The 17,791-nt window shown below is 41.7% G+C and overlaps 1 protein-coding gene across 1 annotated transcript in view; it reads right to left on the bottom strand.

Annotated features, from left to right (window-relative positions):
• The window catches only part of USH2A (usherin), a 785,755-nt gene that overhangs the window by 51,524 nt on the left and 716,440 nt on the right, over positions 1–17,791 (bottom strand). Inside the window, exons 64-65 of the mRNA XM_079900731.1 lie at positions 2,706–2,915; positions 441–679 (exon numbers count right to left, since the gene is read on the bottom strand). Coding sequence (XP_079756857.1) covers positions 441–679; positions 2,706–2,915 — 449 coding nt within the window. The remainder of the gene's footprint in view (positions 1–440; positions 680–2,705; positions 2,916–17,791) is intronic.

A 17,791-nucleotide genomic window follows, 5' to 3' on the forward strand; every position in this document is an offset into this window, starting at 1 on the left:
AAGTTCCTTATGTTCTAGCTGAGCCCTGTAGAATGAAACATTCCAGGGAACTATGAGGAAGAGCACATCCTTTCAATGAATGGGAACACACTGCCTTGTCCTTTTTTATTTTTTGGATGCACTGCGTGGCATGAGGGACCAGGGATCGATCCCGTGCCCCCTGCAGTGGAAGTGCTGAGTCTTAGCCACTGGACCGCCAGGGAAGTCCTTGCCTCGCCTTTCTTATTTAAAGAAAATTTTGTTGTTCACCTTTCTATCCTTAGCTGATTTATGATTGAAACACTTTGTGGGGAATGTGACCACTCAAATCAATTGATTTGTCTAAGTTGCTATAGGTGTCTGTTCAATCAGCAAGTCTTCCTTGGGGAGGGCTGGGTAGCTGCATGTCTGTGTTCATGCCTTATTTCGGTTTCTTTGTCCTTTTGGCTCTCCCACGCTACCTCTGAATGACGCCGTTGGGGAACAGTGGGGGACTCCACTGGAAGGAGGCTGTCCTCGAGGCCAGTGTCTGGATCTGGGGACAGGACAGTCCTGATGGCGGAGCAGAAGGAGTTCTCAGCTCTGCTGTTGGCCCTCGGCTGCAACAATTGAAGCAAGTACAGGCCTCCACCCCAATGGAGTAGGTCGTGAAGGGCTGCAGGCCATGAAGCGTCTGCTGGGTGGCCAGGCCTTCAGCCAGCTGCAGGAGGAGAGAGAAGACTAGATGAGGCCCAGTGGCAAGTCACAGACAGTTGGTTCACTTTTACCGTGTACCATGCGTTCTATGAATAGAGTGCCGTGCTAGTTACTCTGGGAGATGCACCCTGGCATCTATCACAATATTTACCCTGAGGAATGACCAATCCAGCTGGAGAGGCATGGCTTAAACATGCAAAAACATGCAATGAGATAACAGTTTGATAGAAGTTTGAGGCAACAGGGTAGAAATCACAGGGAACAATGTTGTCTATTACCATAAAGAGGTATTAGAAAATGACTCAAAAATCACAAAATACTGACCGAGTTCTGTGACCCTCAGAATGATGCCTTTTCGAAAAACAAAATCTATATTTGAATTATATTTATTATATTATATTTCTAAGTCAACATTCACTAAGGTCCATATTCTGCCATTGTTACTTGCATGTAATTTTGGGGTCAAAACTCCCCTCAAATCTTAGAGTTGAGTATTTAAGAGCTTGAAATATATATTATCTATTTGTATATTTACATAGTTAAGAGTTTGAAAGTCCATGTCTTCCTCTAAGGGTATGGATCTGTATGAAATATAGTTTTTTCTCAATTATCTTTGTTGCATTATAAACTTTTTGGTTTCTCTGGAGCAAATATTTTTACCTTATTGTGCTTTTCCTAAGTGCTCTTTGGAATAGAAGAGCTCAGAAACTAGAAACTCATTTTCACATTGACATAAGCAACATTTAATTAAGAAGAGCTACCTGTTGTTTAAAAAAATGCATACAAGGCACTCCAAATAGAAATTATTTGAGTTTATTAATATTATCATTTTATAAGCATGGATAATCAAGGGTTGATTGTATTTACATCATCTATATTTATTGAATCGGAAGCCTTGTAGAAAATATGCTAATATTTCTTTAACATTCCATACAAGCCTTCCTTGCATGTGAGTTATCTTTTGAAATTGTGTTTCACTACCTGCTACGCTGGCCTCAGAGGATTTCTCCACACTTGCCAAAATTGTTCCCTCGATTGGTCTAAATAATGTATCATGTCATACCAGGATCTGTGCAATTTCTCTATGAGGTTTGTGTGAACAAAGTATTCTAATCTATACTTATTTATGAGAAATGTGAGAGTGACACCAGCTGTCCTGCAGAGAGAAGAGACTTCATCCCCTGGCAGGTAGTCTCTTCATTTAAATAATGCAGGAACTGGTCTAGTTGATTATTTAGTGTCCCTTTCAGTGAACGGCTGGGCTAAAACACAGTGTGAAAGATGATTTCCCTCCACAGACCATCCTGTCTCCTCGATGTGCCCCAAATGTGTTAATACACGAACAGCGGAGTAGGGCTGAGCTGAGCTGTTCTGTTGTTTCTTCCAAAGACCTAGAACTTTCTAGAAGTCACCAAAACAAAGTCTGAGATTTCAGTGTGCTATTAGAGATTTGCTCGTGCCAAAATGGGGATTCCGAGGATATCCTTTGCTCTACGTTTTCCTTTTTCATATTAAGATTTACACCACCTACAGAGACCCTTTGTTGGCCCCTTACTATAAGCCACTACTACGCTGAGTGCTTGACATGTGTTTTCTAATTCAATTAATTCAACTAATTTGGTTCTCTCTAAAGTCTTAGGTTCCTTAAAAGATCTGTGGAGTCTTTAATACCACATGTAGCCCTCCTCTCCCAGAGCATTTACATATATTCTGTACGTTTCCTAACGCTATTTCTTTGCAGAGGGATCTTTGGGCCACTAAGGTCACCACAGGGCAATTGAGAACAGATGGATAAGAAAAAGCAAGGACACCATGGTTTATGATTTTTCCGTTGTGGAGCACAGGCTGCGGACGCACAGGTTCAGCGGCCACGGCTCACGGGCCCAGCCGCTCCGTGGCATGTGGGATCTTCCCGGACCGGGGCACGAAACCGCGTCGCCTGCATCGGCAGGCGGACTCTCAACCACTGCGCCACCGGGGAAGCCCCTATGATTTGTTTTAAATAAACCGATCAGAATGCTGCTGCTCACCACCGTCTGGGCCCCGCTGGTATCGTTGGAGAACAATCTGTAGAGACTGACAATCCCGTTGGGCTTCTGCGGGGCACTGATGTTGACCACTGCTTGGGTGGCAGAGACGGCATGGAACTTGGGGGCCCTGAGACCTTCCGGGGGGGCGGGCCCAGTTCTACACCGCGTCCAGCTACTGGAGGCTTTTCCTGCTGAATTCACGGCCCAGACCTCAAAAAGAAATCAGTAAGACCAGTCAAAAGCCAGAAAACTTCAGGCTGCAGAGAAGTTGGCAACGCAGAGCAACTGAAAACAACAGAATGAGATAAACTTGCATCTTGCAACTTCGTAATTGCAAAGGAGGGCGGGTCCTTCCTGTGTTTAGCCTTTGACCCTGTGAACACAGAGGGGGTCCTATTAGAGTCCCGATTTCTGAACGCAAGCTGGCTGATGGCTGATTTAAGCCTAATGAAAAACTGCTCATCTCTGTGCGGGGTGTGGAGTGATTTTGTCAGCTTCTGCAGACTGGATGGATCTGCAGACTCCATAAAACTCAGCAATTCTTAAACCCCGGCCCCACCCAATCTGCATGAAAATTGAATTTTCCTTTCATCAAGGAGGGAATAAACATATGGAAGGAGGTGTAATCTTATTTATCAAGCACCATTTGTATAATTAAACACGAATATCCTAAGAGGTTGCCTTAGGTCATCATTTGCATGAGTAAGTGATTTGTAGAATGTCAGGTACAATAGACAGAGGAGATGGATGTGTGAGTGGATAGGGTTAAATTAGGCCCAATAATAGCCAACCACACAGTGATCAATCAGGATGATAGATCTAAACGGCAATCCGAGCAGACTGTCTGCACGTCTAGGAGTCTTTCTTAGTAAGCTTTCGTGTTGTGCAGGTCTGACCTCAGGAAATTGTTCCCTCATTTGGTGTCTCTGTGTATTTATATATGTAAAGACACACACACAAATATTACAATATATACAATATATACGCTATAGATAATAATTACAATATATACCATTATATGATATATACATGTTTTATATAATTATATAGGTGTGTGTATATATATATATGTATAAATTTGTTCTGAGCTTTTAAAGACAAGTCTGGAAAACTTGTTTGATTCTCTAGTACACACGTTCTAGGTGTGCGGTGTTAAAAGAGCATGCAGAATGTTCAAAATACGAGATATTTAGAAAACACTGTAGGAGAACACTTTGCAGTGAGAGTTTAGTTTCATTTTTGTTTATTTTGCTTTCGCATCAATAATAATTTTAAGAGAATAAATAAATATTGGAGAGATTTTCAGTACTTAGGCTAACTTCTATCAGTGTTTCTGTACTTTTTTTTTTTTTTTTTGCAGATTTCTTCGTAAAAGTAAAATTTCTGATGTTGAATTGCTCTTGGATTGCTGTCAAATGCAAATCTCCTCTTGCTGATAGGATTGCCAGAAACCCCGTTTTTCCCCCCGGTTTTATTGAGAAATAGTTGACATACATGCCACATTTTAAAAAGAGGTAACTAACCTACTTACAAAGCAGAACCTGTCCTTTTCAGAGATCTGATCCATTTCTCTCATAGTTTGCATAATAACCACTAACATCTGTATAAATTCTATACTTTACAAAGCACTTTAACAAACGTTCGCTGACTTGGTCCTCACAACACAACCTCGTAAGGTGGCTGGAGAATGTATTATTAGCCCCTTTTACAGATGAGGAAATCAAGGCTCTGAAATGTGACTCTCGTTCAAGGTGACAGAAGTCACTAGAGCTGAAACTAGAATTCTACTCGCCAATAAACTTTATTGCTCTTCCCAGTAAACTGTGCTTTTGATCTGTTGTCATCCATACACATAAATAAGATACTCAGGATCATGAATATGAAATGACTTTTCTATAGACAATTACCTACCTGCAATTCTGGATTGGGTAAAGTCTCTTAGCTTGCAAGGGTAAACAGACATGCCCAGGTTGTCTCGAATGATAGAGGTTTGTTTTGATAGGCCCAGAAAACTGTCTTAGCAATGGGAAAGCTAGGCTCCATGGAAACTAGAGTACAGGGCAGAACACAACTGTAGCTGCTCTTAGCATCCGCTCTGGAATGGCCATGGTCAGTCTTCCAACAGGGAGGGTCGCTATAGGAGGTAATTGGTGAGGAGGTCAGATTTCAGGGCTGATGAGAAGGAGTCGTGGACTCCCCAGTCTGCTCCAGACCAACCTCTGTTACTGCTGATGTCTTGCGGTGGAGGATTTTTGATTACACGACGAGTAACAAAGACTGAAAGGAAAATATTCTTGAGAAAGGGATGCAAAATAAGGTGCACATATTGATATCAAATTCTTTGCCAAGAGAAGGGCTTTGGTTGGTTGGTGATTTAAGGGTATACAGAATTTTAGTGGGGACCACAAAGGATAGAGAACGCAAGGAGGAAAGTGCAACTGGGCTTGACAAAAATTCAGCAAGTTGCCAATTAATTACTGAGCATTCCATCTATTAAGGCTTTTTAATGCTGCTGTTGGCAGATAGGACTAGACCTCATGCCTTTCTGCGTTACATGGGCAAACGGGGGTGGAGGAGTCCTAGTTCCAAAACGTAATTTAATCCATGGTATTTTCAAATACTTGCATCTCAATAGTGTGGTATTTTGCTACGGATCTTTAGAAATATTCTCTTCTAAAACCTAGGCAATACAGAATTCCCCATCAGTAAGTGGAAATGTATGTAGGATCTAGTGTCTTTTGTCTTTGACAGGAGACCTTCATAATACAGTGCTTTTTTCCTAGTCTTTCTTTTTAGTATTCAATCAATTTCAGATCAAAATAGCATTCATATAAATCAACATGCTTATGCAAAGCAGGAGCAGCCTATTTACATGAGCTCCTCTGGAAATGAAAGCTGTTACAATGAAGAGAAAGCTGTGCTAATGAAGCATTATGGATTTCACAGATCTTGCACCAACAAGGCATCGTATCTTATACCAAACCACCAGAAGAAAAGTCAAAAAGAAACTGTCAGTGATATTCTTTCTTTCTCTCTCTGTCTCTCTCTCTCGAGGTAAAAAGTCCTTTATCCAAAAATCGCTGTAGATTTTTGTCTATGCCCAACTAAGCAAGAGATAAAGGAACTAGGGCTTTCCTGGTGGCTCAGTGGTTAAGAATCCGCCTGCCAATTCTGGGGACTCGGGTTCAAGCCCTGGTCCGGGAAGATCCCACATGCCGTGGAGCAACTAAGCCCGTGCGCCACAACTACTGAGACTACGCTCTATAGCCCACGAGCCACAACTACTGAAGCCCGCGCGCCGAGAGCCCGTGCTCCGCAACAACAGAAGCCACAGCAATGAGAAGCCCGCGTGCCACAACGAAGAGCAGCCCCCGCTTGCCGCAACTAGAGAAAGCCACGCGCAGCAACGAAGACCCAACGCAGCCAAAAAGAATAGAGTAAAACAATAAAATAAAATAAATAAATTTATTAAAAAAAGATAAAGGAACTAAAGTATAGTTCAAGGTTCAGGATAAAAATACTAACAGATTATGCTTATGATTTACTTCTACTGAGAAATAATGGCCCCAAGATTTGGGTCCATCTTTATATGGTAGAGAAAGAAAAAGCAGAGATCTTGAGTGGGAAAATTTGGGCAATATGCCCTGATCTTTTATTTTTAACCAATCAAGAAATTAAATATCTTGAGAACAGACGTAGAGTTGCCTACTTTGTCTATCTCAATCTATCCTATCTATCTATCTACCTATCTATCATCTATCGCCTATCTATCTACTTGTTACCTAACTGATAAGCCAATCCACCTGGTTTGTATCCCAAGGTTCCCTCACATCATCACTGAGTATATAAACAGTGTGTGAGCTACTCACAAAAAAGAAGGGACATTTTAAGAGCTGGAAACAGAAGTACAGCTTATGAATTCCATGGCCAAGAGAAAAAAATGTAAGGATACTTTTATCTTTCTTTTATTCAGAATATCCTTAAACCCACAGCATTAGTGGAATTGAACATATTTTTTTATAATAAAAAAATTAGATGATTAAAATTTCCACTAAAGTAACTTATTATTTGGGTTTAATGAACACTTGCACATGTGTGTGTACACACACACACACACACACACACACACACATAAGAGTTAGGAACTTCCCAATGCAGAGCTGTTAAAAATGAGAACAAGTCAGGACTGGCCAAGTTGGGGTGTTTTCCTCTCTAACGTTTTGGGTGAAACAGCGAAAGGAGTTACAATGTAAGAAGATGTCATGGAAAACACAGGTTAACTATTTGAATACATTAAAAATAACTAAAGTGATCTAACCATAAATTCTATAACTGACTAGTGAAAGAATAGATCTATTTGTTCTCAATCTAATTTTTGATATCTAACTAGTGACTATCACCATCTTTATGCTGTTTTCCATTAAAAAATAAAACTGTTCTTTTATTTACTCTGCTCCCCTCCCATCCCCCAGGTCTAATCACTGTAGTTTGCTTTATAAAGTTTTAATTACATGAGATGTCAGCATCTGTCACCACGCTGCCCAGATCTCATTGCTGTGGAAACAATGGGCTCCGTTGTGTGTCCTCTGTTGAAAACTGCCTCTTAGAAATCTTCCTTCAGAGGAGTCTTTGTCAAAATGTGTTCCTTGGCTACAATCATCAAAATCATCTTGCGTTCTTGTAAGATAATTTATAGTGAAAAGATCTCGGAACCTGCCTTTTTAACAGATTTCCAAGTGATTCTTGTGCCCAGTCTTATTTGAGAAACATAGAGAGCTCTTCTCTATAGAACCAGGTACACAAATCTAGGCACCATACATTTTTTCAATTTCTGTTCGTGGGTTGTCTATTTAGAGTTGTACTTTGCATTACTTTTGTCATTACCTTCAGCCATTCAAATAAGCACACAGCATGTATCTGGCTGCGTATGTTACAACTGCAATGATCACCACTGAGTTATTGGAACTGTGGCCACAGTTCCAAGCAGAACCAGAGTTCACTAGCTTTGGAGAACAACCATTTGCTGCCTAGTTTTCACTCCAGGTGCAAATTTCTTGAAACACTGATCTTTCTGGAACTTGTTGGGTCTATTTTTTCTTTACAGCCCAGATGAATAGTATTAACTATTCTAAAATGCTCCTAATTCCTCTCCTACAACATTTCTCCTTCTAATTTTATTCCAGAAGGAAAGCAAGATTTGTGAATGGAAGCACTTGTAATAAATTTTGTGAAAGAGAAAGAGAAGGACCCATGACTCTGCCGAGGATGGGAGAAGGGGAGATGCTTCAGAAATCCTCTTAGAGTGGTGGCCCGTTGGGTGCTTATGTTACTGACCTAGTTACGCTTATAGCACAATTTCCACACTTAACTGTAAAGCAGTTTTCATTTCAATGCGTTGTCTCACTCAATGGCTCATAGCTTTCTAAAATAACATTCCCCAGGACTGATACTTTCCAAGTGTAGCCTCACTGCAAAGAGAAACTCTTAATGTACATTTCCACATTTCCAGGGTTTCTTGATGTGTTTTTCCTTTATCATGGAATAAAAAAGTCCTTAATGGTAAAAATACCTTATGATTCTTTTGGCTAGGGAAGTGCTACAAGTCTTGATGAGACCAAGAGGCCATACCTAGTGATGTGTTCTATACTGTTAGCATCCAGCTGATGTCTACTTGGTCTTGTATTTGCTATCATATTCCATATAAAAATGGATAACAGGAATAACCAAATTCAGCCAGTGATCTTTCACAAAAACCCTCTAATCTGCTGACTCCTAATGTAAGTGACAGTGGCTATCCTTGTCCTTGAAGCAATTTGAGAGTTTGCTTTTTCTTCCAGGCTGTTTGTTATGAGTTGCAGTATAACTGCTACTCTCAGAGGATTAATACATGGAGGGATTTTTCAGTTCTCTGCAACTTCTGTGATATTCTAAAACACACTTCCTTGTGGAATAATGATAATTTTTGATGAAACAGAGACATTTCAACAATACTGTTTCATATCAAGCAGCGTTAGAGAGGCAACATCATTATAAAAACTGGAGAATGTGAATATATTTTTGTGACGATTCACATCAGAAGTAAACAAAAATCTAACATGAACAGCCATGCCAGTAATTAATAAGAAGAGTAAATAGGTTGCATGTTAACAGGCAAACAATTAAATTATTTGTTTCTTAGGGGCATGTAATGAGATTGTTATCACACTCCCAGAAGAGAGACAAATAGATATTAAAAAGGTCTTTCCGATACCTGTATTGGCTGAGGCCAACAGCTAATTCAATAGATTCGATCAAAATCACCTCTTTTTTCACTGCTCCTGATTTATGACTTGGGCTGTAGTTAGTCATCACTCACTGCAGTTTGCTCTCCAGCACTCATAAATTATGCCTCATAAATAAAAAGATACAATCAAGGAAATCATATCAATTCATCTACAACCTTGGAGTATATTTTCCCATGGCACTCACGCTAATGTCTTTTAAAGGGTAGCTTGCCGTGGGTTTTGAATATGTGCGAAGAGCAACGTGCCAAAACGGACACGTGGTTAAGAGAGCCTCGTGGCTAAAAAGGGAAGGCAATAAATCTGAAACGATAACAAGATTTTTTTAAAAAATTTCATGAACAGTCCTGTAGGCTGCAGTCGTAAAGGAATAACTTGCTGAAAAGCTCTGTGTAGCTATCTGTTTAACCATCTACCTATCTGATTTTCTTTCCTCATCAGGTGGACTTTTCTCAGCATCTCTGTTTGCATGGTGCCTTGCTGGGTCCATTAATAGTTATGCTTTTACAGATAGGGTCCTTGCCTTCCGGGCTTCTTTAATCTAAAACACTTTGGATCGGGCAAGATGGAACACAATTTTAATTGAATTCTGGGACCCAGGGGACGAAGGGTACAGCAGAACATTGTGTTCCTTTCTACCGGTGCTTTTGAAATTCAGAGATGTGAAGCTAGTAAAGAGATTATAAGACGTTTTCCTTGCTAGAAATGGGTGTCTTCTGTCACTACTGCTGAGCACACAGCCTTGCCCTTTGTGGGTGCTCAACAAATATTAATGGCTCTCTTCTAAAATATAAGGAGGGGAAAATTGGCTTCAGCATTAGTGGGGAATACTGAAACTAGCTTCCATGTGATGTTCGTAATGATAATGAAAATTTGGAATTTATCATACTCCTTTTTATTGCTTGTGTCTGCTCTCCCTGAGAGAAAATAGGAATCCAGTCCCATCCAGCTCTCATGGAGGATACGTAAAAGTAGGTCATGGGTTTATTGAGCGCGTATACTTTTATAAGGGTATTACATGTACTCGTTTATTTCATCCTCTCAGCAATCCTATGAGGCTGGTATTAGCATCATCACCAGTTTACACACAGGGAAACAGAGGTACGGAGAAGTTTATGCACCTTGGTATGTGGCAGGGCCAGCCTTCTAATACAGGTATGGGATGTAAAAGCCTGAACTCTCTACTTTTTTCTATTGAAGGAGGGTCTGGACACATCTTGTAAGTGTTTGAGATCCTGCCCTAGAGCTGTCATTGACCCCTGCACGGGCTGGCTGTTTCTGCAGAGAACAGCCCCAAAGTGAGGTGGTGACAATGACCGCAAACATCACAGCATCCATACCTGCTGCCACGTGTCATGCTTTAAACAACATTGCATGTTATACAGAGGCAAATGCTACTCAAATACTTTCCCTACTGTTCCAAACATGTGTAAAAATTCCGCTGTGTTAACTGAGATCATAACTATACCCTACTAACGTAACACTGGAAACATATCCTTTCTCCAGAATTAGTTGCTAGAGTAAGCTAAGCTCACAATCACCCATCATGATTAACTTCTCAAGAAGTGACAGTATAGTTAACTAGGTAAGATTATTTATCATCCGTACTCACTGAGCCATTCTATGTTCCAGGCACTATTCTATGAGTTGGGGAGACAACAGGGAACAAGGCTGGAGTTAACACCCTGTTAGGGAGAGCCAGCCAATAAACACAAGACAAAAAGGTGATGATACGTGCTAGAAAGGAAACAACTTACAGCCTGCAGCAATGGAGTAGAGAATGGGTGAGTCGTCCAGGAGGTGCTCTCAGGAGGTGATAAGCTGGGATACTAAGGACAAGAAGGAGGCCACCATATGAAGACCTGGGGGGAGAACATTCTAGGCAAAGGGAGGGCAAGCGCAAAAGACCATGAGGCTGGAGTCTCAAAAAAGTTTGGTGCAGCTGGACTTGGAGAGTAAGGGCCAGAGAGTGACAGGATGATGACAGATGTGGACAAAAGTCAGACCATGAGAGACCTCACTGAGCCAGAGAGGAGTCTGCATTTCATGGGAGGCCAAGGGAGGGTTCCCTGTAAAGGAGCGACTATCTGACTTACATTGTAGAGGGATAACTGGATATTGACTAATTCCTATATATTTATATCTTAAATTTTACTTTTATATGTGAGTGACACTGTCCTGGCCTTTAAATTAACTTATTTAAAACTCACAGCAATCCTACTGAAACAGGCTGGGACCTGGGACCCTTTGCTGCAGTTCTTGCATCTGGACAAACGTCTCCTTGAGCTACAAAATACAAAGAAACTATAAGGGACTAAAAATAACTATGTGCATGCAAGTCTGGGGCAAAATTACGGACAAAAAGATACAAGAAGACCAAAAAAAGCCAACTGCCACTTCTGAAGAGCCAGGAGCAAAAGTGGGGGACTGCACATGCCCCCTGCACTCAACATCACCAAAGGCGTGGACAGATCACCTAAGCCACCCTCTGACCCGATCCACGGACACATCCCTACCCTCACCCCATGTAAGGAACCAGCTCCCCGCTGTCTTGGCGAGCAAGCAAGGAGACCTGTTGCTTGTTCTCGCTCCCCTCCTGCTGCAGCAGGGGCCCCAGTAAAGCCTTGCCTGAATTTCTTGTCTGGCCTCTGATCAATTTATATTGACTAAGGAGGCTAAGAACCCTGGTCAGTAAAACTACTAAGGTAGGCTTTTTCATTCCCAATTTTACAGGTAAGGAAACTGAGGCTTAGAGAATAAATTACTGGCTGAGAACACAGAACCAGTAAGTCATGCAGCCTAGATGACAACTCGAGTCAGTTTATCTTTGCAGAGTCAGGAGTTCATGCTCCTGATGGGTGTGACTTGAGGACACTGTGCTTCAGCAGAATGAGGATGGGATTTGGGATCAGAACACCTGGACTCAAGTTCTGACTCTAACATCTTCTGACTGGGCACCTCACTGGGTCATTCAGTTTCCTGATTATATGGAAAAAATAATCTCTACCTCACAGGACTATTCTGAGATTTACATGCAATAAAGTTGCTATAAACTTTGAGGAATGCAGTGGTGGATAAGTACATTTGTAAATATTTTATTAAGATTTTGAAAGCCCCAGAGGTGTACACAAACACAATCTGGAGTAACCGGAGGGTGAATTTAAGAACACAGTCTGTAGAACTTGAATTTCTATGTTCAAATTCGAGTTCTCCTGCTCACCGGCTGCATCCTTGGGTATGTTAACTAACCTCGCAGTGCCTCGGATTTCTAAGGGTAATTGTTCAGAATAATCCTTGTCTCAAATGATTATTATGAGTTAATGTACGCAAAATTTTTAACATAGTCTTTAGCACAAAGCAAGCACTAAATACATAACGATGGTTATTATTATATTATTTGTGTGAAAAGTCAGGATATGACCCCTTGGAAGAGAAAGTGAGACTAAACAGCAATTCTGTAACTCACTTCTGGGTCCATTTGGCTGTTATGGATCAACAATAGATCTGAAAACCCTCACTACATTCTGAGGTCAGCCCTCGTCTCTCTGTGTCTCTGTCTCTGGGTACTTCTCCACTCTAGAACTCTGAGGGTTAGAATAAATAAAAGCCTGGCTTTTCAGAAATACTGCTGCTGCGTCAAAATCTGTTGATTGGGTGGCATCCTCCATTTAACATTATTATGAATTAACATTTCTCAAAAGCACCCCAAAGTATGTAAAAAGAAAATGGTGAAGCAATTCAATGGATTCTTCGAAGTGAAGAATTTTGTTTCCAATTTCCATTGAAAATATGCCTTTGGGAGAGAACTGTACAGTTTCCTAGACACTTATAGGCATCTTAGTAATGATCAGATTCACCAACAGATAGATAAATCAATTTACAAGAGAAAACCTCGACCATCTTCTTCAAGATTTTCATCGACGGCATCTGATTTACTTCAATATGTTAACGTGTTTGTCACCATCTGTAGATTTGATTGCTTCCTAGAGACAGAGACATTTATTTGGAACTTAATGGAAATACACCATTAGCCCAAGTACTTAAGTGCAATCCTCCTAAAGCCTTCAGAGTTACTTAGTGTTTTATCAATAATCGCAGAGTGGCAAGCCAAAGCTTGCCAGGTGATCCTCTAGCCCAAAAAGAATTCTACTGGAGAAGGTATTGCCACAACATGGGTGAGAAGCAGTGCCAATCTGGGGTACAGGGGATGTGCTGGGTATTCTCTGTTTGTCCCCAGATCCATTCTCTGCCCTTCCCTGCTCCTCTCTGTAGCCCGTGAAGCTGGTTCTGCAAACTGCTTTACAAAAGAAGAGGAAAGGTTTTGTTTTCTCCTTTCTCTCTCTCTTTGGCATCCTGGTTTGGCAACAGGCTGCGTTCCTTCTCTATGGGCACAGCTTCTGAATGGCAGCCCCACCCCACTGGCTATAGCATTTACTGGGTTCCAGAAACAGCTTCTTCCTCTTGTCCTTTTAGGTCTAGAGGTAATGGCTTCTGGCTATGGCTAGTCCCAGAATATGTTAATATCCCTTATTGATTCTCTTAATCCTGCCCATACCTCCATAAAGTCTTTTCATTACATTCTCTTTAAATGTCCTTTTGACATTTAACTGCTTCCTGCTGAGATTCTGACTGCTGGAGGGGAGAACATTTTGAACCCTTCCAAGGTACCAATAACAGTGTACAGGCTGAGAGATGCATTTGCTCATAAGGATGGAGACATTTGGAAAGAGCATCTTTTGTGAGACTGCAGAAATAGAGAAATAGTCCCTCCTCATGTCTCTGTGGAATGCTTCTTGTCTTTAATGTCAAGGAACCACGCGTGCTCCTCAAGACCATCTGGCCAGAGAGTGGAATGAGAGTGTCCAGGAGAGTTTGGTGTGGGACTGGGCTGTCCCTGAAGATGAGGAGTTGTCTGTTTCTTTGTCTTATCAACTCAACTTTAAGTCCCTGAGCGGCAGAGTCCATGGTTTTTAGCCTCCTGCACCAATCCTAGCAACTAGACATACACTCTGAACTTGGCGGCTGCTTAATAACTACAAGTTAGTAAATCCTCAACTTAGAGGATAAAGGGAAAGAAGGAAAACATGTCTCACCCTTTCCTAAGTTTCAGGTGACTTTGGAGAACCTTCATTTTTATGGCTACCTCGCTGAGCAGGAACCGTTTGTGAAAAGCCATGAGGGCAGGTTGGAATTCTACATTACCTACATTCACTCGGAGAAAACTTGGTTGCATTGAACGTTTTACGCCCAGCCAACAAGCTTCCAACACAGAGACAGGAGGATCAATCATGGCTTAAGTGAGTTGGGTCAACAGGAAGGTGAGAAGCAACCCATCTTCAGACGAGTAACTTGTCTCAAAGGCAACGTAGAGATCGCTGACAAAAGGCTTAGGAGTAGAGCCCTAGGGGGTGCCATGAGGGACAGAAAAAGAACAGACGTGCTCCTGTGCGCCCTCACAGGTAGAGATAACCTCCTGTTGCAACAAAAGACCTGATGGCCAAAAAGAACACGGTCCCTGGCCCGAGTGCCAGAATTCAGATTTCCATTCACGAAATGTCCTGATGGTCTTCAGTCTAAGCTGTGGCACTCAGGCTCTAAGGTGTCAGAACGCATGCACGGCTTGAGTCAGCCAATAGCAATAAATCATTTAAAACCTTGAGCTGTGGGAGTCGTGGCGGGGGAGCAGCTTAGATCCCGTAGGAGAAACTAACCAGACAACAGCCTCCACGCCAGTCAGAAATACATTAGGGGGATTCATACCTGATTAAATGCAAGCCGTAAGCCAAACAGAAAACATGCTCAATGAATTTTCTCTAAATACGATACCAAAAATCTCTTAAGAGAGGAATGAGTTAAGGGTGATGGCAAGAGAAAACAAGGAATCTGAAGCAAGTTACCAGTCACAGAAATGTAGAATCAGACTATCAGAGTTCGAGAGAATCTTATCCGTGGGAACATGGGCAAGTCATTCTTTTCCTGGGAAGAGAGTAGCAAGGACCAGGAAGGTTGAACTGTCTCATCAAAGGGGCATCACACCTTCAGAGCCAATTGTGCTCTTGGTTAGAGATGTTTACATTCTAACACCGGCTTAATGACTGTTAGTGACATAAGAATTTTGTTAACCTGGCTCTCTTCCCTCTTGGAAGAAAGCACCTCCTTCTTTTATTTAGTGGGAGGCTGAGGGTAGAGTGGGGAGGCGGCCCTACTGTGTAGCAGGCATCCTGCTGGACACACAAAATTTCTTAGTTCTCATAATACACCCTTTTTTTTAAAGATTTTTTTTGATGTGGACCATTTTTAAAGCCTTTATTGAATTTGTTACAATATTGCTTCTGTTTTATATTTTGGATTTTTGGCCACGAAGCATGTGGAATCTTAGCTCCCCGACCAGGGATCGAAACTGCACTCCCCGAATTGGAAGACAAAGTCGTTTTTTTTGCGGTACGCGGGCCTCTCACTGTTGTGACCTCTCCCGTTGCGGAGCACAGCCTCCGGATGCGCAGGCTCAGTGGCCATGGCTCATGGGCCCAGCCGCTCCGCGGCATGTGGGATCTTCCCGGACTGAGGCATGAACCCGTGTCCCCTGCATCGGCAGGCGGACTCTCAACCACTGTGCCACCAGGGTAAGCCTGGGAAATCGAAGTCTTAACCACTGAACAGCCAGCGAAGTCCCCAATATACCCATTTTTGAATGAGCAAGTGAGCCTATAAGAAGTAAAGTATCTTGCCCAAACTGTATGATTTTCATTCAGTTCTTTCATCTGGAAAACAGAATGGCTGTGAGCATCAAATGGGAAAGAGCACCAGGATTCTAACGATTTCACGGTAGCATGGCTGCTGTGTGCAGTTGTGGGGGCAGCTCTGGTTTCTGGCTGAAAGTGTTTCCCACATACCCATGAAACCCTGACTGAAGGAGGGGGCCCCACGCCCAGGCCTATTCAATCATGGTCATTTATTCTCTTGCTCACAGGAAAGTACATGGTGCTAGGATGTTAGTAAGAACCCTGCCCTTGGTTGGTTTACGGATATTGGATGACAGAAGTCCTCTTTCCACTCTGAGGTGGGAGGGTAATAATAATAACACCTGTTATTATTATGCTAGTTGAATAGCTTCTATATATGAGTTGCTGTCCTAAGCATATTCACATATCAACACATTTCATCCCAAAGCAAGCCCAGGAGTACAATGGTGCTCCTATCGACATTTTAAAGACAAGGAAACCAAAGCACAGAGAAGGGTGGAATCACGCAGTGCTGGGGTACTGATTTTCTCTGATGCCTGGAGAGAGTCTGGTATAGAATGAGGCAGCACTATTTACAATAGCCAGGACATGGAAGCAACCAAAATGTCTATCGACAGATGAGTGGATAAAGAAGATGTGGCGCATATATACAATGGAATATTACTCAGCCATAGAAAGGAACGAAACTGAGTCATTTGTAGTGATGTGGATGGACCTAGAGTCTGTCACACAGAGTGAAGTAAGTCAGAAAGAGAAAAATAAATACCGTAATATAACACATATATATGAAATCTAGAAAAATGGTACTGATGAACCTAGTGGCAGAGCAGGAATAGAGACGCAGATGAAGAGAATGGACTTGAGGACACAGGGAGGGGGAAGGGTACGCTGGGACGAAGTGAGAGAGTGGCATGGACATATATCCACTACCAAATGTAAAATAGATAGCTAGTGGGAAGCAGCTGCATAGCACAGGGAGATCAGCTCGGTGCTTTGTGTCCACCTAGAGGGGTGGGATAGGGAGGGTGGGAGGGAGGCTCAAGAAGGAGGGGATATGGGGATATATGTATACATAGAGCTGATTCACTTTGTTGTACAGCAGAAACTAACACAACACTGTAAAGCAATTATACTCCAATAAAGATGTAAAAACAAAAAAAATGAAGCCAAAACACGGCAACCTGAGGTGAAGGAAGGAGAGAAGGAATGAATCCAACAGTGTCAAATCCTGCATCTCAGGCTCCCAGAGGGATTCTTGAGAGAGAAAAAAGTGTTTGCACCTTTTCCTTGGTTTCAAGGAACTTCTTTAGTCCCTTTCCCAGACAGGTGAGCAGAAACAATTCTCTTCCATTTAAGGGAAAGTTGGCTTTCACTTGGAGAGAAATAGTCCTGACACCTTACTGATGATGTAGGTTTTCTCGAGGGTCTAAGTGGGACTCTTATTTAGTAAACTAAAAAAATTAGTTTTATTATTTATTTACATTTATATTTTATAATATACTTCTAATTCATTCAATAAATTTATTAGTACATAAATAAATTAGGTTTCAGAAACACCGCTACTGATCCTTCCATATATCTATTTTGGTGGTGGATAATGACACGACTATCAGTGTATGAAGCTGGTCTCATACCCTCACTTGCTTTTTTTAAAAAAAATTTTATCGAAGTACAGTTGATTTCCAATGTTGTGTTCATTTCTGCTGTACCGCCAAGTGATTCGGTTATACATATATGTGTTCTTTTTCATAGTCTTTTCCATTATGGTTTATCATATGACATTGAACATAGTTCCCTGTGCTACACAGTAGGACTCTGTTGTTTATATAGTCACTTGCTTTGATCCAACGTAAAGCTAAAAACTGTTAGAAAATCAAATCGCTTAGGGTCAGAAAATATTCTGTGAGGTTTTACAAATCATAGATGACCAAGGCCAATCAAGAGAAACCAGTGTTTGATGAGAATTTTTAAAAGCATATGGTTGTAGGCGACCCTCACTTACGCCCCCAGAATCTAGCCCTGGAGTGAACCATTCCCAGGTGAGGAAAGGCTGAAGGAGGTT

Source organism: Stenella coeruleoalba (genome assembly GCF_951394435.1).
Source record: "Stenella coeruleoalba genome assembly, chromosome: 1".
Lineage (NCBI taxonomy): Eukaryota > Metazoa > Chordata > Mammalia > Artiodactyla > Delphinidae > Stenella > Stenella coeruleoalba.